Source organism: Cyanistes caeruleus, chromosome 6, assembly GCF_971803275.1.
Source record: "Cyanistes caeruleus chromosome 6, bCyaCae1.hap1.1, whole genome shotgun sequence".
NCBI classification, from domain to species: Eukaryota; Metazoa; Chordata; class Aves; order Passeriformes; family Paridae; genus Cyanistes; species Cyanistes caeruleus.
This window is the reverse complement of record NC_141706.1, coordinates 522,538-547,912: the sequence shown is the minus strand read 5'-3', so window position 1 is coordinate 547,912 and position 25,375 is coordinate 522,538. Positions and strand designations below refer to the sequence as shown.

The following is a 25,375-nucleotide window of genomic DNA, read 5'->3' as shown; positions in this document are numbered from 1 at the left end:
CTCCTGGCTGCAGACATGCAGACATGTCCAGCTGGGCAGTGGGTGTTGGGGGATGATCCTCTCCTGGGTACTGACACTCAGGGGGCTGTGCAGGACCTGAGCTGGGCAGTGGGTGATGGAGGATGATCCTCTCTTGGGTACAGACATGTCCAGCTGGACAGTGGGTGAATGGAGGATGATCCTCTCCTGGCTGCAGACACTCAGGGGCTGTGCAGGACCTGAGCTGGGCAGAACACCCAGTGCCATCCTGCTGTGGGTTCTCTGCAGCAGGCAGAGCAAGGCTGCTGTGGCAGCCTGCTGACCTTGGCAGCCTTTTCCAGCCCAAATTAGCTTTGCAGTGCAGGTGCAGATCAGTGGTGCTGAGTTTTGAGCTTGTGAGGGTGGATCTGAGGGATTTGCAGGCTGCAGAGGCAGCCTGGCTGGGCACTCCCATCCTCTCTGCTCCTCTTCCTGCAGGCTCCTGCTCATCCTTTGCCTTTTCCATCAGCTCCTGTGGGGTGACCCAAGCACTGGGCCTAACCCGAACCTTTATGTACATGCTTGATTTCTGGGAGCAAGGATATTTTTCCACAATAAATAGCTTTCCCCCCACCCCCAATCTGAGTTGCTCAGCTCAGTAGATGCCCCAGTAATAGAAGATAATGTAGAGAGTCAGTGAAACTGCCTGGTTATCAGCATTAATAAATTATATTTTTTATTTTAAACATATTCTGCAAATTGCTGTGGCAATTAATGTCTTATATAAAACATTCCTGCTGAGTAGTTTATTAAGGCTATTTATATTTCTGCTAATTTCTTTTGGCGCATAAATCCTGATTTTGATCATAGTAAAGTTAATGGGAATTGTGACCTTGTCTGCAAGGGAAGCAAGATCTGGTGTTAGTTTTTTGCAACCCTTTTCAAAGTCAAGTTTTTGTATGTATACCTGAGAAGATGAATTGGAAGCTGCAGCCCCTCTAGAATACATGCCAGGTACATCAGGGAGCTGCAGAGATGTTCCAGAGGCTTCCAAAACCAAGCAGCCCTTCTTGGCCTAGCACAGCAGTGCAGTGCTTTCCTCTGGGGGATGTGTTGTGGATGAACAACACATTGTATTTTCACATATTCATTGTATATTCACATATTCAACACATTGTATATTTCACATTGTATAATAACTTCATTTTCTCATCTTTTTCCTTAAGTTCGATTCTGGCTAAATTCTCATTATTTCCTTCAGCCCAGAGTTTCAGAGGGAGAATCTGTTAATCTGATTTCTGAGTTTGGAGCAGTTTTATACTAAGCCACTTGCCATGAGTGAATTATTTCTGTACTTGCTGTGGCAGTGTTAAGTTTGCAGTTGGACTCAAAAGTCTTTTCCAACCTAAATAAGAGAGTTTTTCCTTGCAGGTGAAGGTCTGTGGTGTTGAATTTTTAACTTGTTGAGTGTGGATCTGATGGGTCTGAGGGATTTACACACTCTATTTTGCAACTCATGAATACATATATTACACAGAATACAAGTCTGTGTAATAACAGGACAGAGACCAACCTGTCTCCTCATTTTATAACAGTGTCAGACATAATGAATGTCATTCTCTGCTCAGAGGGTAAAACACACTGGAACTCCAGAGAATCAGCACAAAAGGTCCTTCTCCAGGTTCCAGACCTGGGATAGGTCCTTTGTACATTTCACTTCACTGACTGAAAACAAGAGCAGAGGAAAGAAGCTGTAGAACTGCATTATTCTGGATCAGAGGGAATAACTTCTACATCCCTCAATTTGGAAATAATGGAATGGATATTTCTACTTATTTATTTTTGTGTTTGAAACCATGTAGTGTGAAAACATTGTGTGTGCCTGTGAGAATTGAGAGAAGTGATCACTTGGAATTGAAACTCCAACCACGGTGAAATGCAAGAGTTGAGAAATAATCTTCTTTTTCCTAAGAGTAACATTGATTTTCTTGTTTGGAAGCATAAAGGATTTTTGTAGTCTTGGAGAAATGGTTTTGTTTTGAAGAAATTTTATCTTCAATAGAATGGTCTAGAATGAAAAAAAAACAAAACAACTTAAAAATGTCTTATATGGTTCTGAAATCGGTATTATTCCCTAGTGTACAGGATCACTGCTGAAGGTGAGCATGAATAATGAAAAAGGAAAATACTACTGTAAGCTGAAATTAGTGATCTGGCTGAAGCACCAATCTTGGCATCCAGGTTTCAGGGCCTGAGCTGAGGTCAAAATGCAAGAATTCAAATCACAGTTCAATTCTTTTAAGTGCTGTGAGGAAGAATATTAAGGACTTGAATTACTTCAAAACTTAGAGCCAAGAAGGCTCTAGGAAAGAAATTAAAAATGGCCAAGCATTTTTCTGATTGGGAAATGACTGCTCTTTTAAGCAGGTAGATGCAGCAGGACAGTCAAAGATCACTTGGCCAGTGCCACAGAAGATGTGTTTGAAAAAGCAAATAAAACCCCTAACATTACAGAAAATGTAAGAGGAATGAAAGCAGCTGTCTGTAATGTGCTGTATCTGTTCACTCATCCATTCTTCTAAATAAGAGGGAAATGCTCATCTCAGAGAATGGGTAAGAGCTCTTTTATGGTAGCAGAACTATTTAATATTTTGCAGTAGAGGTCCTGGTGCAATTTTCCATATTTTAGAAGATGTGCTGAAATGATAGAGAAGCGTAAGTTAACCTTTAATGGGAGGACAGATTGCAAATGCTGATCAGAGGCAATGTCAGAAAATGCTATCAAAGACATTCAGTTGCTCAGCTTTTGCCTAGCAAAGCAGGATTTCCATAGAGATAATAGAAACTTCAACTGGCAAGAAATCTGATGTAATTTACCTAGGCTTGATAAACTCAGCTTTCATCACATTGCTGCAGAGAAGAATCATGCATGGTGTCAGCAAAAAACAGTAGCAAGGGAGCTGGTGGAGTGCTCAGAGCAGCACCTGAGGCCACAGAGATGCTCCTGTGGAGAGCCAGTGGGATTAATCAATTAGTCAATTAACACCTCTGCTTCCCTCTTAGACCACTCAGCTTAAACCAGGGCCTTTCTCACTGTGATTTCTTTGGGAGGACTTTCATTTGTAGCTTTTAAGAAAAGCTGGTCAGTTGATGGTGCTGCACATCACAGTTGCGCTCAGGTTTGGTTTCAATCATTTATGAAGCATTTTCACTTTGTGTTTTGTGTGCCCTGTTATCATTACCTTGCCTGTTTTCTGTATTGCTTTAGGTGTTGTGTTTGCCTCTCAGCCAAATTTGGGTTATTCTCTTCATTTTGAATTCTGCTGCCTTTCTGTATGACCAAATCCATCTTTAGCATCTTTGCTGCTTATCTTGCCCACAGCTGATGTGTCTGCTCCTGATCTGGAAGGAGAGGAGAAATATGTCTGCTGTCTTTATAGTCTGACCAGAAACAATTTATTCAGCATTTTGTTTAATAGGTGAGGCTGGTGCAGGAAGAAGGCAAGTAGAATATTAAACTAATTGATTTCCAGGCTATGTAGTGCCCCCTTTTGATTGTTTTTTTTAAATATTATGAGATTTAAATAATTATTACTGAGCTTCTTATGGTCACTTTAAGAGCTTTCTTCTCTAGTGTACATTTTTAAGGCAATTTGCCCAGAATATCTGTAATATAAAAAAAATGCATTGAAAATGTAATTGAGACAAACTGTTGAGAGAAACTGCAGTGCCTAAGAATTTAAAATTATCAGAGCATTTCAAGCTCTCATGTACTTTTCAAATTTAGAAGAGATTAGAGTTGTTATCCTGAATATTATACAACAGTTCAGAGCCATTCTCATTTAGGAAATAAAAATGCACATACATTTTCAGGCTTTTTCTTTTTTTCCCTTGTGCTATGCTATAAGAAGTGATTTTTTGTAAGGTAAGTTTTGGTCAAATTGATTTCAGCAGGTTAAAATATCAGAACATTTGAAAATGCAGAGGTGAAATCCTGCTGTGCTTCTCGATGAGAAGCCTGGAGTAGGTTTTGGATTTGGATGCAGAGCTGTGGGCTGGTGCTGAAGGGCTTTGGAGCACTCAGGGTGGTTTGGGGGTGCTGCTCCTGTCAGTGCTCAGTCACTGCCCCCTCCCAGCTCTGCCCCAGCCCCTTTGCAAACTTTCCTCAAACGAGATGGGGAATTGCCTTTGCTCATCTGAAAATGGTTTTATTTCACTCTCTTGGAGAACCAGAGCAGTGGTGTTGGGTACCTGCAGTCTAGTCTCAGAATCTATGGGAGCATTTCACATTTTGTAAGTGCATTAATTTGAAATAGATCAGGCTGGGGTATTATGTAGCTGCTACTGGAGTTATCCATATTTTAAAGGTGTCTCTTCTCATTGCAAATTGGCAGTTCAATCAGCAGTTTTTAAAGCCAATTGTCTCTTACAATCTAAATTCAGCATAAAAGCAACAGTTATTGGAGCACATGTAGAGCACTTGGAGATGGATGATGCAGTAATTGTGGGATGGCTGTCAATTTAAACATTCTTTTGATTGATACTACACTGTCTCTCGTTACTTCACCACACACACAAGTTCTGAAGGTCAGATTCTTGTTTCTCTAATTCTTAACAGTATGTTATTAACTATTAGAGAAGGTAGTTAATACACTAGATGGAAAATTCACTTTATAGTTACTTTAGTTTTATTGATAATTTTATTATGTCATTCCATTAATTGAAGTCATCCTCTGGCTCATTTAGAATTCGTGGACCAAGTTCAGTCCCCATGAAAGCATATTTAACTCCCTCTGTAATTACATGAGCCCATATTACTTCCACAGCCTTCATTCAGATTCTGATCAGCAATTCAGCTTCAGCTTCCTTTCTCCCTGGTATTGTTCAGCACTTGCAGAGTGTGGTTATTTGCAGAAATGTTTATGGAATGATTGCATCCACACTGTGTTTCTGTGAACAGGGGATTTTTTTTTTGTCCTCCTCATTAACCATCATTTGTCCAATTGGGAAGCACAGAGAATGTCAGAAATTATTTGTTCACATAAAATGTTGATGGAATATTTATGAGTATCTCTGGAAAAAAAACGAAACCTGCATTGATTTGGAAGCCAAGGAGAGAGCTGTGTTTGTCAGATAATTTATTTGAAATCAGCAATCAAACTAGCTCTTAGCAAGAGTTGAGTTCAGTCTAAGTCTGAATATATTTACAAAGTGGATGTATTTTACCCAAAGAAAACAAGGGACACTAGAGATTTTAATCTAGGGTGGTTTCAATTGCCCATGGCTAGAAATTAAAGGCAGTTGGATGCCTGTTGGGAATAAGGTGCACATTCCCATCAGAGCAGGGCACTGGGCATCACAGAAAGTAAATGTTGTCCAAATGGAAATTGTCATTTAATGCAATACAAATCATTGCACTTAGGGGTAGGCAGGAGGAAATGCAGAGCCTGTGGCATGCAGGGGAGCAGAGTGAGAAACTGCTGCTCCTCTTTGGCTCCTGAATCTGCTGAGTGTCAGGAAATGGCAACCACAGCCAGGGCTTCTTGGAATTGCATTTCAGATGAGAGGGCTCAGAAACAACACCTAATTTTAACAGTGGATGAATAATGGTATGCCTTTAAAGAAATTGGGGGGGAATTTAGTGTGTTTTTGTATAGCTGTTAAATGTCTTGAATTGATTTTCCTTTTCGTTGTTGTTGGTTTTTTTGGGGTTTTTTTTGTTGTTTTATTTCTCCTAACGGGTGATTGCACAAATTATACAGTGATGAGCGCATTTAAGTCATTCTGATGTTGCTGCAGAATGAATTTGGGGTGTTTTGGGATGGAACTGCTCTGATTGTGGACGTTGGAGCTTTGGTGCTCTTGCTGTGTTAAAGCTGTAGTGATTTGTTCAGCATGCATATTCCATTTCAGCAGTTAATTTTGGTGCTTTCAAGCTCTCAAATTAGCCTTAAAACTGTGAGGTCTGCATTGACTGACTCACAAATGGCAGTTTGGGAGGTTAAAAATAGCAACACAGCTCATGGATTTGCTAGTTTTGCTAAAGTAACATGAGGTTTAAATAAAAATTTTTAAAAAGGATAAAACTCAGGTTACTGCATTAAACCTGGAATTTTTTTAGATGATGCTGCTTTGCCTTTGGGATGGAGGTCTCTGACCAAAAGGGCAGGAACAAGACTCGTTCTGGGAGAAGTAGATCATGGTAAATCAGGGCTGTAAATTTCATGTTGGCTTTGGGGTTTAATTTGATCTTTTATTTTATATTAACACAGAACCAAATCCTTAAATTTTTTACTTGTCTTTCAATGTGTTTACGTGAGGAAATCTTGAGTTGTTCAAACAGAAATTATCAAATACCATTGCATTAGTGGGACACAGTGTGCTAAAAAGGTTTCCTTTGTTAAATTGTGCCTGCACAGTGTTTTCATTATATGGGGCATATTTTGGGTACTGCCTGACCCCAGGGTTCTGTGCTGTCAGTGCTGCTGGATCAAATTATGGCAGTGACTGACTAATCATAATTTAATTTATTTGTGTCCAATGCAGTCACAACACTTAAGTCCTTTCATCTACTGGATTGATTTAAACATCACATCAATTTCAAGTTCTTTCTTGTTAGCAGCTATGAATTTGGGGGGGTGTGAGCACTTCTGGAGCAGGTTGGTTTTTTTCCCCAGATGGCATTTTTAAATTCAATATGATAAGTAACAGGAGTAACTGGGAGTGTTTGCCTCGGGGTAGCCTGAGGGTCTTGGGACCTTCCTGAGCACTGGAGGCACATTTAAACACGAGCTGTCAGGTGGGTCTGTCATCGTGCCAGACGTGTGACACTCGTGGCTGGCACTCTGAGGTGCCTCATGCCCCACCTGCAGCAGGAGCCTGGATGATCACAGATTGATTCTGCAGGGCTCCCATTCCTGGGCAGGCTCTACTTGCTGCACAGAAATTTGATGGAATTCTGTAATTTGATCAGTTTTCCCCGAGATTGCATTGTAGTTAAGGTTACTCAGAAGAAATGACGCTGCCTACAAATACTGTGTCAGGTTTGGTGTTTACTTCAGCCTCTTTGGCGCTGTTTAGACTTCTAAACATCAATACTGATTCACTTTTTTGTTAATTAAACATTTACCTCTTGGGATTCTTCCTGTCCCTCCAACTTTGTTGCTCCAGCAGTTTTCAGCCTTGTTCTGATGGGAATCTATTTCCCAGAGTCACAGAATGTTTGAGGAGGGCTCTGGAGATCATCTAGTCCAGCCCCTGCTTGAGCTCGGTCAGCTGAAGCAAGGAAAAGATCTCACGGTATTTTATTTTCTTATTCTGTCATAAAAGCAGATGAAACCCAGTTCATCTTGGGCAAGAGAAGAGCCCCCTGTGTGGGAAAATAAGTGGCATTGAAATAACTCCATCTCTTCCCAAATTTGCCAGCTCCAAGACAAATATGTTTCCTGGACAGGGGTGAGGAAAAGTTCCATGACCTCAGGCCCATCACTTCCCCAAAGGCTAAAAACTCCAACATTTGAGGTAGATATAAAAGAAACTCTAATACTTCTGACACCTCTTCTTTAAAGGAGCAAACCAAGCATTAAAGATCTAAGGTACCTTTAACCAGCCAGAGTAACCCATGGAAGTGTTTCATCTCCAGCAGGAAAGCGTGGCAGCTGGGAGTCAATAGTGTAAATAACAGCGGGGATGGATAACAGCTGATCATGAAGGACAAGCTCTGTGAGCTTCAGGATCACAGGACAGTGACTAAAGCTCTGATTTCAGCTGGGCTGGCCCAAGGATTTCAGGAGGTGCCTAATGAAATGGCTTTAGTTAAATAATAATTAAATCAGGCTTTAAATGCAAAGCAGCTTCGAATAAGTCAGAGAGATGCTTTGTGCAACAGGAGAGTAAAGCTGGTTCCCCTTGTGCCACAGAGAATGTGAAGTTGGTTTTAGAGTGCTCAACACATACCAGCACCAGCTACATCAGTGGGATTCAGGATGAGGATGTAGCCTGTCTCCTCAGCTTCCCATTCCTCTCCCAAATTGTTCCATGACTGTTGAAGGAACAAACTTTCCTGGCACTTCCTTTTAGGGCCAGTACAATTCAAATTCAGTTTGTGAGGAAAGGGCTCTGTTGGCCTGAAGCACACAAAGAGATTTTGTGTTGAATGATCAGGATGTGGGTGGTGTGATTTTACCTGTTCCACTGTGTGTCTGCAGTGAATCTGGCAGGTGCAGGTCCCACAGTGAGGTGTTCTGGAGGCTGACAAATTGCCTGGAGTCTCTGGAGACTGCCCTGAGATTCTGCTCAAGAGGCTGGCGGCGGTGGGCTTGGGAAGGCACGTGCTGGGGGAATGACTTCTGGAGGAATAACCTGTGTGTGAAGGAATAACCTGTGTGTGAAGGAATAACCTGTGTGTGAAGGAATAACCTGTGTGTGAAGGAATAACCTGTGTGTGAAGGAATAACCTGTGTGTGAAGGAATAACCTGTGTGTGTAGGAATGACCTGTGAAGGAATAACCTGTGTGTGTAGGAATAACCTGTGTGTGTAGGAATAACCTGTGTGTGTAGGAATAACCTGTGTGTGAAGGAATAACCTGTGTGTGAAGGAATAACCTGTGTGTGAAGGAATAACCTGTGTGTGAAGGAATAACCTGTGTGTGAAGGAATAACCTGTGTGTGAAGGAATAACCTGTGTGTGTAGGAATAACCTGTGTAGGAATAACCTGTGTAGGAATAACCTGTGTAGGAATAACCTGTGTGTGAAGGAATAACTTGTGAAGGAATAACTTGTGTAGGAATAACTTGTAGCTGCCTGTAGCTGTGTCCTCCAGGTGTGTAGCAAGGGGAGATCCCTCCCCTGTGGACAGGGGCCAGTGTCCCCTGGGAAGGAGGGGAGAATTCCATTCCACTAATTATCAATTAATTCCCAAACCACAATTTCTCCGTGCGTGCCTCTGCCACCCCTGCCCTCCAAGGAAGCATCTAGCCCTAGAGGGCCTGTGTAGGGCCATGGATTTGTGCTTTGGGGACAATCTGCACAAAATAATACAAATTGTTGGTTTATTGTACAATAGACAATCGTAATAATCCTTACTAGTGTTTCTGTTCATATGCAAATTAAGGAGCTAGCAGTAGTCATTGTTGTTGGTTTGGAACAATCAAAAGGATATTGTAAAATTAATTTACTTAAAAGAGTCCTGAAAGAACTATTATTTATATTGTGAATCTTCAGTGACTTTTAATTATGAGTGACTGATGTGCCTAGTTTCTGTATTAATTCTAAACAGCAAGACAGCAGGCTTTTTCTTTAAATCTGTGTCCTGCAGATACTGTTATGGGATAATCTACTTCAGATATTAAAATAAAGCCTCCTAAGACAGACAGAAAATGCAGGAAAAATCTGACATAATCTGTCTTTGGTGCTGAAGGCAGCTCAGAGTCACAGCCCGGTGGTACCTCAGCAGCCTGGAGCTTAGCAGAGCCCTTTTAGCTATTCAGTATTGTACTTGAAGGTCATTTAAACAGCCTGGGTTTAGAGCTGTTGGTTTGATTTTGCTGCCTCATCCATCTGATAAGCTGCTACTCAGAAATCTGAGCCCCTTCTTGGTCCATGAAGGCCTGAGTTTGTATCGAGCCCTCACTGACTGAATAGCCTAGCAATGAAATGAAATGAATGAAAATCAGGGGGTGAGAGGAGGAGATCCCAAAGCATTTGCATGGTTAAGCAATGTGCCTTTGCCCATCACAGGTTGTGCAGTTTCATTTCTTGCTGGGGTTATGGCTGGGTTTGTGCAGGGGGCACACGCAGAGCTGGCACGTTGTAGGTGAAGCAGAGGTGAAGCTCACTCAGCCAAGCCCAGTAAGGCTTCCTCACAGCCAGAGCACTTGAATTAATGTCTTCCTTGACATCAAAACAATTTTCTGCTTTTTGAACTGCCTTACTTGTTTATTTGATCCTAGTTCAGAAAACCTTTTGGGACTCAAACACTCCTGTAAGAAACCTTGGTGTGTGGTTGTTTCCAATGGCATTCTTCTCTTCTCCCTTTCTGATAAAAAAATGCCATTAGCACTAAAAGTGCACTCAGGGATAGAAATTAATTAGGTGATGCTTTCCTTTGCCCTTCTTTGGGGGTCAGAAGAGCAGAAAAGAGGAATCTCTGGGCTATGAGCACAGTATTCCAGCCTGAGACACATCTCAGTCTTACTTGCAGAGCTTTGTGAACTTTGCAATTTATTCATGAGCACAGGCAGGATTGAAACTCCAGCTTCTGCATGAGGTCATAGTGAGCAGGATCTTCATTTAAATTCTAGGTGTGACTTCTTTCTCTGAGTGGCATTTGCTGTCACCCTGAAAACAGTGGAGCCACTTCTTCAAGACCTTTGGTGGGCAGGGAAAGTGCCCATTCTATTAAGGCATATATATATATATATATATATATATATACACCTCCACTTGGAGAGCTTAAAAGTATTTCAGGGAAGAAATTTTCTTTTAGGATACAGTTGGGATGGATAAAACTTCATGAGCTCCTTTCAGTCTCTACAGAGAGAGACCAACAGGAAAGATTGAAACAAATCACTTGAAGTGATGGGCTTTATTACTTGAAATACATTATGTACAGCTAAGGCACAATATTTTTACTTTTTGTAGGCTACTGTGATTAAGGATTTGCTTGGATTTTGATGCTTTCCATTTAAAAGATGATAAATCTTTTCTTCAGCTTAATGGGTTTAGTTTGGTTTAAGAGGCAAAACATTCCTGGTTGTGCCCAGGTGGGAACAGTAATTTTCCTTTGTTGTCCATGGGAGGGAGGACTCCCTCCTCTGCCCACTGAGCAGACACACCACAGCCACCCACCAGCACAAACCCACAGGGAAATGCACATGGCCTTTGCTCTTTTATAACAAGAGAAAAGCTTAACTGTTGAGGACAGAGATAATAAAAAAAAAATATATAAACGTGTTTTTTGCTTTGGTTTGCAGTCATGTCTGCAACATCAGATTTCAATCAGTCTCATCCATTAATACTCTGCTGTGAGTACTGTGTGTGTGCTGGTAAGTCACATAAGTCATTTAAAGAAAAGGATGTCTGAAATTTTATTCATATTATGACAAAGCAGGCAGCTAAACCTGACAGAGATTTCATTTGTTATAGTTTATTAAAAATAATGTTACTGAGCATGAAAATAGGCTACATATAGTATTTGCCTTTCCTGTCAAAGTGGGCATGTATGACATGATAACCTGAGGCAAACAGTGTCAAGTTTGGCTCTGAAAGTGTCTGATTGTAACCTGGGAAAGGCTGCAGAGGTACCCAGTGAGCAGCTCGAGTGGGGGAGCTGGTATGAGAGCAGCTGTTTGTCACTGAGACTGCAGCACTGAATGTTCTGGGCATGGAAATGCACAGTGTACCTGCGAGTAATAATCCTTTAGGGTGGTGTTCCCTGATATCTCAGCTGTGAGACAACTCCCAAAGCTGTGTGAGAGACGAAACCATGAAGAGAATTGTCTGAGTGCTGTGTCTGTGTTGGAACAAAGGGAAATTCGGTATTGTTCTGGTGGTTTTGGCCCTCTGCTGCACTGCAGAGGGTTCTGTCCCTCCCCAGGGTGTTGGAGCACTGGCAGTGCTGCTCATCCCGTGGTCTCCAGGTGGGCTGTGCTCCCGCCTAATTCACAACTTGCACAATATCCACAGTGAGGCTTTCAGAGTATAATTATTTCAGAGAGGTTGGGAGGTCAAGTGGGAGGTTACAACTGCTGCTGAAGGAAACCCTGCTAATAGAGTAGGTGAAAACTTGGGGGCTCCCTCTTGTCAAAGTGCTCTGGCACTCTGGGAAGTTCTAAGTTATTATTTTCATTTTAATTTGCATATTAATTTTGGCATTTCCATTGGAACTTTAGTCTCTAAGCAAGTTCTTTGGTTGCAGGTGGTTTGACATTTCAGTTTGTCCTCTCAAAGGTGCTTGCATGAAGGTCACTTCATCAGCTTAACTCTGGCTGATGAACTCGTGTGGGTGTATTGTTCTTGTGGGTTTTTCTGTGGGGAAAAACAAGTATATGTCCTTGTTTGTAGTTGGAAAAATCAGCTTAGGTTACAATGTGTTGCCTCACTTCCACAGAAAAGTTTTAATGTCCATATTTTGTCTTTAGCACAAAAAGTAACTACATTTTAGGTCATTTTTTCTCCTTGAATTTGCATGTGTTTGTGTCAGTGTGGTACCTTGGAAAACTGACATCAAATGCACGTGTGACTCTAAGAACGGGTGAGACCGGCTCCTCTAATCCTAGAAACAGATTTGTGATTCCTTTCAGTGAATTCGGGAGAAAGAGTAGGATTAGGGGTTAAGAAATACCTGTAGGGAACTGGGGATTCTTCCAGAGTTGTGCAGGAACTGCCTCACTTTGATCCTGTCACAAAATGATGAAAAATTACAGCACTTGTGGAACACGAGAGGAGTTAAAGGACCTCAGTATCCACAGGCATTGCTCACTGCCTTACAGAATTAAACATGACAGGGCTGGATTGCAAAGCAAAACCAAATGAATCCACAAACTGAAAACCTCCAACAAACACAAACAAGAACCTCAAAGCCCTTGAGATCAAGGTGTTTACTGTAGAGCATTTTAAGAGATTGTAGCACTTGGTTGTAATTTGCCTTAACTTGTCCCTTGTAGAAAAAAAAAAAAAAGTCATCAAATTTAGTTTGGAAAACATAATAGTGTTAGAAATAACAATTCATTTTAGAAATCTCTCAGAAGGTTGTACCACTGGAAGAAGCACTTTGTGGGGAGTGGTGAGCTGCCTGATTCATCCCCAGCACTGCATCTTTTTTATTGTTTTGTTATTATTGCAGTTCCAGGCATTCCAATAATGACCAGAATTCATTTATATCAAGGGCCTCACAACCTCAGAGCAAAACCTGCACCCTTGACTTGAAGAGCTAAAGCCTACAAATAGAATTAGTATTTATTAAATATTAGGAGCAGGAGGTTCTGGGAGAGAGGAGAAGGGAGTGCTTGGAGGTACTGACAGAGCATTCTTGAGCAATGCTTTGGATTCATCAGCAAAATCAAAATTTCTGATATATTTTTTTATTTTTGGACATTTGAGGAATTCTGTGGAACGGGCAGAGGAGAGTGAAGGCTGGCAATCAGGAGCTGGATGATAAGCTAGTGATACTTGCTTGGCTGATGAGTAACAAGAGAAGGGTTCCAAAGGGCTTTGAAAATGAAGACAAACAGTTTAAGCAGAGTGGAAAACAACAAAAGGAAGGATATTGCTGTCCTGAAACCGAGTTTTCAGAAACATTCAGGAGGGATTTGAAGTGGGCATGAGTCTTGACATCAGTGAGGAAACCAGCAAGGTCAACTTTGGGTGGAAAAGCTGTATTTTATTGCAAGACAAATAGGCTGAATGGCAAGATTTGATGACTTGGGAAGAGGTTCAAGGTGACTGTGCCCATAGTATCTGGAAGTCTAGCTATGAAAAGGTAAAAAATCTGCTTTTGAAGTTACTGATGCAGAGCTTATACACAGATGGCAGTACACTAGCTGAGATTTGAATTTGCCTACAGGTCAGCTCTGCTCTAAAGGATGGCCCTGTGCATCAGCATATGGAAAGAAAGGCTGTTTGTTTCCTGGTGAGTATGTGTGGAAGGAAAGGAGAACAGGGTAAGAAAGACATGGTGTTCTTTAGGAATCACGAAGGAAACTGTGGAGGTGAGAGAGAGTTTGGTGGGAAAGGATGAAGGAAACTGCAGATAGGTCCAAGTCACAGGAGCCATAAGACGTGTTTTAATAAAAAACAGGACACAGATGGTTCTGGATTCTATTGATGCCTTTTCCTTAAAGTTTTTCTTGTGGAAGAGATGTAGAGATCTTGTGCAGAGAAAAGAGCAAAACCCAGAGAAGCATTAGGAAGCAAATCAAGTAAAATTTTAATTTATCCAGGTCCTGTTAATTCTGTACTTACCAGAATTAGGACAACTATGGCAGTAAATAATGAGAGCATATATAAAACCCATGATTGACAGTTTTATTCCATTTAAAAAGTGGAGCTTAAGTAATAGGATTTTTGTTTGCTTGTTTTAAATAAAACCAAAGCAGAATACCAAAGTAGGCAACACCAGAATTAGGTATTCCACTGCAATATGAGTTCATGAATTTAAATTAAGAAGAAAAGGTCTGGCATTTAGTACCTGTCTATTTTCTATTAAAGTGTTAACATTTTTGCACCTTTAAGCATGTATTTACAGCACCACACTGTATTATTGAAAGTTTCTGAGAACCTTGGTTTTATTATTATCAAATATTATTGCTCAGAGTTGGGGTCTTAATTAGTGCACAGACATGAAGAGGAGCAGGCAGGGCAGATAATCAATATGCTGGTGCCTTAATTCAGCAGATGCAAATCTGAACACTGAAGTGAAATAGTGAGTCTTTCTTGCACACTTTAACACAATTAAAATCCAAGGTAAGGTGTTGCTACGCTTGGTATGTCAGAGCTGTTTGTCAGCTCTTCACTAAGGCAAGATTCATAGTTAATAGATCCTCAAAAGGGATAAATATCATCCTAATGGATTTAAAGTTGAATCATCTGGCTGAAAACCTGCCTGCAGAATGGCATGAATCTTCTGAGGGCTGACCTGTGGCTCAGGGGTAACTTTCCATAATCCTCAGCCCATGTTCTCATGTATTTCCTTCCTCAGCACAGGACACAGAGATGCTGCTGCCACAGCACAGCCTCCCTCCTCTGCCGCTTCCCACATGAATAGTAAATGAGAAAACACTTGATTTTTATCTTAGTGATGTATGTGCTTGTATTGCTTAGAATGAACTTGGATTCTGCTGGGCATTTTCTTATCAGGGCTGGAAAGCTGTTTCAGATGTGTTTCTGTAACAAGAAATGCCAGGATAGGGATCAGGAACAATACAAACAGCCAAGTAAAGGCAATGGGAGCTAAATCTGGATTTACTGGAATTCACCAGGCTGCTCTTTAGCTGGAGTTACAGTCAAGTGTGAATCTGCTGTGAGACTTTGGACCTAGTATGTTAATATCTTACTCCTGACAATAAATGACTTCATGGATTCATTTGGAGAAAAATACGGTTCAAAGATGGAATAAAGCAGTGGTGAATCAGGATTCTTATCCCTCAGAGTTATTATGCCAAAGGCAGGGTAGCAAATAAATACTGCTGGTGCTGAGCATTAAGTTTGCTCATTATAAATGCAGAGTCCTGTTCCAGTCTCCAGCGTGATTTCATCTGGGAGCATTGCCACAAGGATTACAAATGGCTTTCAGCCTGAAAATTGGTATGTATTGCTCTAAACTTCCAGTGGGGACTTAGCAATTTATCCTTCAGATAATCATCTTGTGTTAAGTTGAACATCTTAGTGTAACTTTTTGCTACATGATAAACTGGCTCCTATGAATAATTTACTGCAACTGGCAACCCACTTCAGCTCTGAAGTCTTTATAAAGTCTGATGGCTTTTCAAAGTTTAATAACAAACTTGGAGCCAAAAATCCCACTGCACTCGAAGTCAGTGGAATTTCAGTGTTAATTGCAGTGGGAATCACAATTTGACCTTTCAGGGCAAGCTGCTCAAGAACAGAAGCTCTACATGACATCACTGAGAGGCCAAAGCTGTGCATTTGTGTCCAAGTAAGCAGAGCTCATTTACCTTCCCCTGTACTCTGCAGCATCATGGCAGGGCTGGGGAGATTTTATCTTGTCTAGGTATTTGAAATATTTTCACTGGGCAAGAAAATGTTGGTTGAATTGTCTGGGGTTTAATTTGTTCCATGGCAGGTTTAGGGTGTGTTCTGCACTGCACCACTGCAACACACGAGATGTGAGCATTGCACCAAAATTATCCTTCCAGCCCTAGGGGAAACCTGCCATGAACATGGAGTTGGTGACTTTCAGAAAGAGCAGCAGCACCTTTCCATCTGCCAGGCCCTGACTGAGTGGCTGATCTGAGCCTGTGAGGTCTGTCCCAGCCTTTTGGTCTGGCCAGGCTGGGCTGGAGCTGAAATATGAGAGGGAATTCTGAGGGTCGTGTTTAGCATCATCCCCCTGTGTAAAACAGAAGCAAACAAAGCTTGTCAGAGGATCTTTAACATCAGCAAAGAAATATTCTGCATGCTCGTGCTGGGTTCCAATGCCCAGTCTCAGCTCTAAACCTCTGTAAATCACCAGCTCTTATTTCCAGTTTGGAGCTCTCCTGCCCAGCTCCCTCCCTGTCCCTGTCCTGTCCCTGTCCCGTGTGTGAGCTGGGCAGGGTTTGGGAGCTCTGGCTGAGCAGAGGATGCACTCTGGCAGTGACAGAGCTCTGCCAGTGACATGTCAAGAGTACAGCTGAAAGCAGAATTAGTCTCAGAGGAGAGGGGTGGAATAGAAGGGCCAGAATTGTTCTGAATGTCACACCTGAGATTTAGGGGAGATTGTGACTCCAAGCACAAACTCTCCGTTTTCTCTTCCCTGCTGATTTGCTGCATGAGATTGCATCAGGAGAGAGGGAGAGTCCTGGCATTCCCCAGAAATGAGCAAGGGAATGGCTTGCTCCAATGACAAAGGGTGAAGCTGCTTCTCCTTATTTCTGGAGTGGGTCTGAGTAGCAGTGCTGAGTACAGCTTTTGTTTTCACTGCAATATTGTACATTTTCTTGATAGTCAAGCAAATTTTTAGAAACTGTTAAGTTTAGAATATTAAATAGAAAAAAAATAACATTGAGCAAACTAGTTCACCTGAAATGCAGGTGTGAACATTTCAAACACCTCATTTTCTCTAATAGTTTCTAGTCATTATGATGATTTCCTGAGAATCCTATCCAGCTCTCAACTACCACTCATTCATGTTCTCATCCTTTCCATATCTTCATCCAGGGCAAATAAATGGTTTTTATTAAGAAAAAGATTAATTGTTTTACAAAAATACCTTGACTAAACCTCACACTTTCACCTCCTATGAGGATTTAGGGAACCATTTTATTATTTTAATTATGTGATACCAATCTCGCTTTTCTTGTTTGGGTGTGAATAGACAGAGAGATTATTGTGGAGAGCAAACAGAAATGAAGTGATGGCTTTAGATGGGACACTTGTAGTAAAATAAATTCAAGAAAGCTGCAGAATAGTTGGTCCTTTAGCTGAAAGGTGCCAGTTTACAGACAGGAGGGTATTGGCAGGCCAAGTTTCTCAGCAGGTATTAAGAAAGGGAGAGGTGCCAGCGCCACGGGCTCAGGGCACACATTGGGATTTCATGGATCACAAATCCTGCCCGGGTTTTTAGAGAGGTTCTCACTGATGGTAGTGCTGAATCCTTGCAGATTGGCTTTTTGAGAAGCTAAGTGCCTTTTGTCCAACCGAACTGATTTCCTGAGCAGAAGTTCTCCCTGCCAGGAGACACAGTTGTACATCAGTGCTGCTGTGGTGAAAAAAACAAGATGGTAAAATGCTGTGGGCTAGAGCAGACTAATGAAATGTAGGGAGGTTTATTTTGTGACAGAGGAAGGGAGCTGTTCTTACGTGGTGCTTGGGTACCAACATCCAAGCAGGGTTCTTTCTGTGGAAATTCAGAGCTCCCCTGGGAGAGTGTGTGTGATGATGATGTGAGAATGTGTGCTTGCTTTGCTGAGGAACTTGGAATGAACGCTGGAAATCAGCATACAGCCAGTGTCCTGACTTCAGTGGAACTAAATACATTTTTGTCTAAACTCTAATCCCTTGAACAAGCACTGCTGTGACATTTGCTGTTGTGGCTGAAATGGAAAGTCTGGATTCTGAGTAAAATTTTCAAAGTTACTCCAACAACTTAGTAGTCCATGTTTAGTGTCCAGTCATTTGGACTTCCAAATGGGAAATACTGGAGAGGTTGCTGAACAAATCACTGCCCTGGATTACTGCAGAATTTCTGTCCTGTTGTGTTGGTTGATGGTGACATTTGCAATATTGTGGAAAAAATGTGCTGGTAAAATGCATTTTGCCCATATCTTTTCAGGTGTTGTAAGCAAAAGTGCCTCAATTGTCCATTTTGTGAAGTGGACTGCAAAACAGCTCCTGTGCTTGTTGATGCTTGTTAAAAGCATCCTCCTCAAGGACTGCTGTGACCATTTATCTGCTCAACAGCTTGTTTAAATCACAAGTGCATGCTGTGTGTCTATAGGGAGACAGGGTGTTAAAGCATGAGCATGGTTTTAATCTGTAAGGCCATACTTTACCTGAAGGTCATTTTAAAATATGTGCAATAAAAAGGCATAGATATGCATAGCTAACATGTGCATTTTGAGAGGGTAATTCAGTTATTGTAGCTCAGGTAATCTCCTACAGCCTGCTACACAAAACTAATTTGTGCTCCACCCTTTAACAAAAAAATCCCAAACTAGAAGCCATTAAAAAAAAAATGAAAAAAAATCTCAAAAAGTATTTTGGAGAATGCAAATAAGGAAATAGAAGCAGGAAGATCTGGTATGAAAGCAGTTTAAGTATTTTTAATATATGAAATTATTTAAAGGGGGGCTTTACTGTGGTTTCATATGTAGTGGCTTTAGGTTTCAGACTAGAACAGTAATCAGTAGTGTCAATTGTTAATTCCCTTTTACCACATGGATCTCCTCCCTTCACCCCAACAGTTATTACTGTGTTCCTCCAGTGCAGGGACTGCACACTCTCAGGGTGGGGGACAGGAACCAGGGACTGTCAGTAGGATTTAAGCAAAGTTCTCTGGCCAAGTGCAACACACAGCAGTGCATCCCTGCTGGCTGACATGCTGCTCAGACTGAATTTTGAGAGGTTGTGTGCTTTTGATGTGATTCCTCTAGTAGGAAAACACAGCAGTCAAGCTGCAAGGTTGTGCAGTGTTTTCAGTTCTGAAGTGAAGTAAGAAATGGATTTATTGCATAAGAGACTAAAATGTTTGTAATGATATATAGAAGAGTTAAATATTGTCCCCATTGCTGGGTAAGCAAAGTGACATCTTGGAAGAGCCTTGCAGGCCAGGCTGTCCCCCTACCACCTCCTGGTTTAGTCTGAGCTTGGTTTTACATGCCAGTAAACCAGTAAACTGGTTTTTCACCCAGTGAAAGGTGCCTTTCCCAACACTAGGCAAGAATTCAAGATTTCTCACCTCTTTTTTAACTGGCCCACAATGAGCAATGAAGTGATATTAGCAGGTAGGCTCTCTTAATTAGCAAGCTGCTAATTAAATCTGTTGGGCATAATTGTATTTGATTGTTCTGCTTCTGTAGAGTTTTGCCAACAAGCAGAATTGAGTAGTTCCTCCAGCCAGAGCCATGGTTCTGCTTCTTCCCAGGCTGAACCACCACTGCTTTGACAGCACAGAAAGCTGCTGGAGCTGCAGTGTGAGCTGGTTTGTCTGTCCAGAGGGTGAAATGATTGCTGGAGCTGCAGTGTGAGCTGGTTTGTCTGTACAGAAGGTGAAATGATTCCCTGCAGCCTTTGGGCCACGCTGCCCAAGGCTGAGGTGTCTGAGCTGATAAAAGTGGCTGAGATGTCTGAGCTGATAAAAGCAGCTCAGCCCTCAGGGTTTGCAGGCACACTGCTTTCCTTGTGCAGAGCTGCAGATTTCACTTCTCAGAGTCAGAGCTCGTTGGTTTCCAGTGACTGATACTGTCATTAAGGAAAAAAAATGCAACCCCCCCTTTATTTTCTTGTGTCGTGTTTTCTGTGACAATGTGCTGAAATTAAATGTCCTGCCTATTAGTTAAAAATTTCAATAACTGACAATTTCCCTTTATGTTTTCTAGTAGTAGTTTCAGGTAAGAGGTAAACGAGCTGCAACAAAATTTTATCTGCAGCGTGTCCTAACAATTCCCTTTTAAGATCATCTTGATCTTATAGTCTTTGCTCTGTCACTACCTCAGTCTCTCTCAAAAAAAAACCCCCAAAAAGGTCTAAATAGATCATGGGCATGTCTAAAATAGTTGCTCTTGGCCTGTCTAGGAAGGGCATTCTAAATGTTTATTGTTTTTTTGAGGCATCAGCTCTGTTTGCAGGAATGTTGATAACCAGGGGTGTGGATGCAGTGTGATCCTGTCGGTGTGCCCACAGTTCTTACACTTCAACCCTTCCTTCAGTCAGAACCATCCATTCTGGAAATGTGTCCTGCCACTCCTTTCATTTCCCTGCTCTCCTCCTGGAGGGCACGGCTGAACTCTTCAGCTTTTCTGTGTTCAACCTCCTAAAACTTTCACTCCACTCCAGCCAGCCCAGGCTTGTCACCTTTCTGTGGGGTGAAATCAATGAAACTTTCTTAAGGGGGGAAAAACCTTAGATTATTTTAAACTATTAATGGTAATTAATTTTAACTCAGTTCTGTCAGGTTACATCTGCCCTGGCAGTGTTACAGGGAGGTAAAGACAGGTCTTGTCCAAAACATCACCATTTGTTGTGATTGTATTCAATCCCTGCATTGACTGTTTCCAGCACTCCATTTATTTATTGATTGATTGATATTTAGTTATTTATAACTTATTATTTATTTATTTGTTTCATGAAGCTCCTAAATCTTTTGGCAGACCTGGCTTGTTCTGCTTTTTCTGCTTTCTCTCCTATTTTGCCAGTTTTCACAAATGAGAACGCTCACACATAAAACAATTTACAACATCATCAGTGAAAAAATACCAGGGAAGTCTGGGCACTGAAAAGATTCCCAAATACACCCAGCATGATTTCCAGTTTCCCTTTGGTTACAGATGAATGGAATAGCTACAGTGAATGACAGGGGCATTCATTTGGTGCCTCTGCCACCACTGAGTTACCAAAGTCCTCACACCTACAGCCTGAAGCTTCCATTTCATCTTTCTCATGGCCCTTCCAAGAAAAGACAATTTTAGCACAATAAATTCCATTTGTGATCAGCAAACAGGCAGTCCTGCCTCAGTTGTGTGTTTACCATTTGAGCTTACATGTAACCTGTCAATCTGAAGGAGGATTTATCCCCTCCATCCTTCCTCTTCCTTTTCCTTCTAGAGAAACCTCCCACGTATCCTTGCAGTCAGACAGAGAGAAGGAATTTGTGTAACACAATAAACTCATGTCTTTGGTCCCAGGTGTAATCCCTGAGGCCTCTTCTTTGCTAGAAATGCAGAGCAGCCAGTCTGTCCCTTTTCCTCCTCGTGTCTGTGCATTGGCATTGACAGAAGAGAATGAGAACAAATTCCCTGAAGGGTGGCCATGCTGTTCTCTCTCCTGCCACTGCCTGACACCAGTTGCTAATAACTATTTTTTGTATATAGTAGCTGCTTCAAGTGTGGGGTTTAGCATTTGGTTGTAGGAAACCTTCATTTATCTTTGTTCTGTAAATGATTGAGATGCTCTGAACTGCTGTGCTGCTGTTCCCTTTTCTTACCTCTGCAGCGAGGTGTTATCCTCAGAGGAAATAGTCTGATCAGAGCTGATTCAAACCAATCCCAGGCTGTGGATCTTCCTCTTTGAAAACCCTCACCATGACCACAGAAAACAGAAGAGCACATCATGAGCCAATAATCAGTTGTATTTGCATATTTCCCCTTAAATACTGAACCAGAGTTTAAGCAATTAATTGTTAATTTAGACCAACTTTTAAAATGTTGTATTGCTTCCTGCATGAAAGGAAATCATTTAAAAGCCACTATGGGGTCAGCCTACTGCTCTTTAGCATTTTTATCTTTGCCATTAGCTTTGGGTAAAAGTTCTGTTTCTGTGTAGAGGCCACAAATGTTGTTTGTGCTTCCTGTTGCAGAATGTTTATTACACGAGCAGTCAGCAGCTGCACCTGGGTGTTCTGAGCCCCACCATCGACGACGATGACAACAGGTGCCTGGTGGATGTCAACAGCAGGCCCAGGCTCATTGAATGCAATTATGCCAAAGCCAAGAGAATGAAGCTTTACTGGCAATTTACTCAGGTAATTCTTCCCCAGCAGCCATTTCAGAAAGGTTTAAAGCTCTGTTTCTGTGTCGAGGTGTGAGTAATCTGTTCACTGACAGAACCAGATTTATCCTGGCTCTCTTTGCACAGAGCCAGGTGGGTGTTCAGGTTTGATCCCAAAGTCAGCCACCTCACTTAGGGTACAAAACTTGTATTATATTTTCTGAGTTCACCATGAATAACTCGTTTCTAAGGCAGAGTGCTGATGGGGGCGGAAAAAGAAGATTATTTTAGTGGAGTCAAATGTAAAGTAACCTATTTAGGACGGAGGAACATAAATAGTTTTGTTTGTTTTTTTTAGAAGTAGCAACTCAGAAATGGAGGTAGTGGATCATTGGCGATAGCAGCCTCATAATGAGCTAGTTCTGCAGTTTTTCCTTAAAAAAGCTGGTGCTTTAAACATGAGTGTGAGAGAGGCAGAAAGAGGCTGAAGGAAAGGCTGAGAGGAGATTTCAGTGATGAGAATGCTGAACCCTAAGGCCAGGGCTGGTGTCCTCATTCCCAACTGATTTAGAAACATAAGGGAGAGTAAAGAAGCCACAGGAGTTCTGGGCTAGAAAAGCTGTGCCAGAAGCACTCCTGGAGATGGCTGTGGTTCAGCTGGGAGGAAAGGGCGAGGTCTGAGCAGGACACCCCAGTGTTTTCACACGGGGATACAGGTTACCCTGGGGACAAAACAGCTTCCAGTGGCTGGAAGATAGAGACAGTCAAACTCTGCTTTTCAAAGAAAGATGAGTTTTTCCCAAGGTAAGTTTAGCACCATGGAACTCTGCCACGTCAGGTGAATCAATGAAATGAAATTACTTTCTAAAACAAGTACAGGATTGGCTTCTGGGGGAAGGGTCATGGCTGTGGGAGTTTGCCTGGTGTCACAGCTGCTCCTCTGCAGTTTGGAGTTAACAAATCCAGCTGGCTATTCCACTCCACAGGCTGAGGCTCGCCATTCAAAGCAATTATTTTTTCCCTGCATTTAAGTTTTCTGTAACATCCATGTGGGTTTGCAGGTATCTCTTCTGTCGACTCAATAATTTAACAGCCTTTAGCCATATACTTTAGAACCTCATTAATACAATTAGTATCAATCTTGGTGCAGACAACATCTGGACATTAATCAGTAAAGCAAAATATTAGCTTGTTTTGTGTTTATACTTGAAAGTAATTTAGGTTTTTAAGAGGTAACTCAAGCAACTGATCTGAAATCCCTAAAATGGCCCCTCAAGGGCACAATTGTAATTGTATCTTCTCACAGATTTTAACACTAGTCTTCTCATGAGGGGAGCCTCACTGTATCCATCTCTGCACTTGGTTTTTTATGTCATTTTTAAAAAGTATAATTACCATTGACGAGTATTCCAGTAACATTTTAGCATGGTCCACCTATCCAGTGATTGCACTGTCCACCCCAAAGTTTTGGTGACAATTAATGGTTTCTGCTGCAGGATTCTGCTGCTATTTCATTATACTGATAATATCAGATTGTATTTTTTGGGGGGTGGGGGGCAGCAGCAACAGGCCATGATAATTTAGCTATTAAATTATTTAAAAATGTGATTTAATGGTATTAGGTTTGTTGCAATTCCACATTCCAGCTACAGTCTCTCAGTGAAGGTGCAGTGCTAATAAATAAACTCAACTCAATGGCCTCTCTCTTCCTTCTGCAAAGGAACTTCTCCCCAAGAGAAGTTAAAGCTAATTAGTTGTTTCTTCATGATAAATTAAGAGACAAATGAAATAATTAGAAGTTTTCTGTTAAAAAAGGGATTTTGCTAATACCTAATACAATTAAAGTGTCATTATTTCTCAACATGCTGCCTGGTGGCCAGCCCTGGGCAGGTTCTGTAAGATGGGATAAAGTTCACTGATGTAATCAAGGCTTGCCAGGATCAACTGATGAACTCCATTTGAAGTGCTCCCATTCAGTCTGCTGAAAAGATGTGTTTGTGTAACTGTCCTGGGAGCTCTCTCTCTCTCTCTCAAAACTCTTTTTTATTACTTTGTTAAAGCTCTGGTATTTCTTTTCCATTTGTTCAGTGAGCAGGACTTCTGTGAGTATCAGGAGTGTAAGCACTGATGTTTACATAGTTCGAAATTTGTGAATTATTAATAAAAATGTAGGTGCCTTTTGTAGCACTTTCCCCTGGCTGCAGCTGCCTCAACTTCCCTGGATTCTTCTTCGTTCCATGAGAATGGTATAGGTAAGGAAAAATACTGCAGTGCAAGTGGAGAATTGTCTCAGAAAGGGAACAGGAAACAGACTGACCACCCAAAGCAGGATAAAAAACCAAAGGAGGATAAAATTGAATTAGATTTCCCTGATCAGAACAAAAATCTGTATTTTCTCTGCTTTACAGACACTTTAAATCCGTTTGAGAGAGGAAACACTATAATCTGAGAGGCCCCACAGGAGTCTGTGGTGGGACAAGGACAGCAGTCTGCTTGATAGAAAACTGTACAGCTTTTTTTAAAAACAATATCCTTCAGATGACATTTTAGGAATGAACATTTTAGGAAGGAGCTTCCCTTGTACTGTGTAATGATGAGTGAATTCCACATGACAAAAGCAGAAGATGGAGTTATCCTCAGGGGACTCCTTGCTCCTATAGATCTATTAAAGAATGATTTAATTAAGCATTAAATCACCTCTTTTAGATCAGCAGTGTGTGTTCACACATATACATATGCTTGTGCATATATATCAAACTTGATTTCTTGATTTATTTTAATTTACCTTTTACTTTGGTTTTAAAATTTTAAATTTCCTATCTATCTCCAGTTGCAGGCAGCTGGAGCCAGGCAGCCAGGTGTCCACTGCTACCTTGTGGACAGAACTGTGGTTTGATGGGCAGGCACTGGGAGGGAGGCACCACTTCTTTGTGTCCTTTTGTGTCCTCAGGTATCTCTGTCCTGTACAGAAACCTGCACTGAGCAGTCAAAGCTTGCAGAATGTGTTTGTATAATCAGGATCTCTCTGAGCACATTTCCATGCTCCACAGTTTTGTACAGCTGCCAAGTGCAATGAGACCCCATAAAATGTAGGCTTTGGTGACATTCATGTTTCTAAAGCTTCTTCAAGTGTTTATAACAGTAATTATGTCAAATTATGTAAATTAGCCCAGCAAAGACTCCCATCAACTGGGTGGTGTTCGAGAATGTTATTGTTCAGACTGTTTGTCAAGTCTTCTGTTAGGGAAATGTTTGTTTTGGAAATACTCCTGTGCTGGAATGTGTTCTAGGTGTTTGACAGCTCAGCTAGTTCAGTCTGTCTCATCATGTCCTCATTTCATCAGAAGAAAGTTAGAGTTTGGAGCAAAAAACCAGTAAGTGATCAGAAATTAGACAGGGCAGAGGAGATAGAGGCAAGAACTACATGGTAGTAAAATGGTCAGAATTGCAGTACAATCCTGTTTGCAGTGTGGTCTCAAAGAAGCTGCTCGGGCATCGTGCAGCTCGAGGAAAGCCAAAGCTCAGGCTGAGCTGCTTTTGGCAAGGAGCTGG

The 25,375-nt window shown here is 41.5% G+C and overlaps 1 protein-coding gene and 1 long non-coding RNA gene across 8 annotated transcripts in view; one reads left to right on the top strand and one right to left on the bottom strand.

Annotated features, from left to right (window-relative positions):
- GALNT18 (polypeptide N-acetylgalactosaminyltransferase 18) overlaps positions 1–25,375 on the top strand; it is a 195,208-nt gene that overhangs the window by 156,986 nt on the left and 12,847 nt on the right. For 4 of the 7 annotated variants that reach the window (XM_086894583.1, XM_086894582.1, XM_086894580.1 and 1 more), the window contains one exon: positions 21,693–21,857. In XM_086894583.1, the coding sequence (XP_086750709.1) occupies positions 21,693–21,857 (165 nt within the window). Of the gene's footprint in view, positions 1–13,523; positions 13,590–15,182; positions 15,263–15,544; positions 16,867–21,692; positions 21,858–25,375 lie in introns of those variants that run through there. The other 3 variants (XR_015288470.1, XM_086894584.1, XM_086894579.1) reach the window with 3 other exon arrangements.
- On the bottom strand, positions 1,084–2,969 carry LOC147652355 (uncharacterized). The gene is made up of 2 exons (XR_015288484.1): positions 2,836–2,969; positions 1,084–2,655 (listed from the first exon to the last, which is right to left on the bottom strand). It is a non-coding gene; the product is annotated as an uncharacterized LOC147652355 (long non-coding RNA).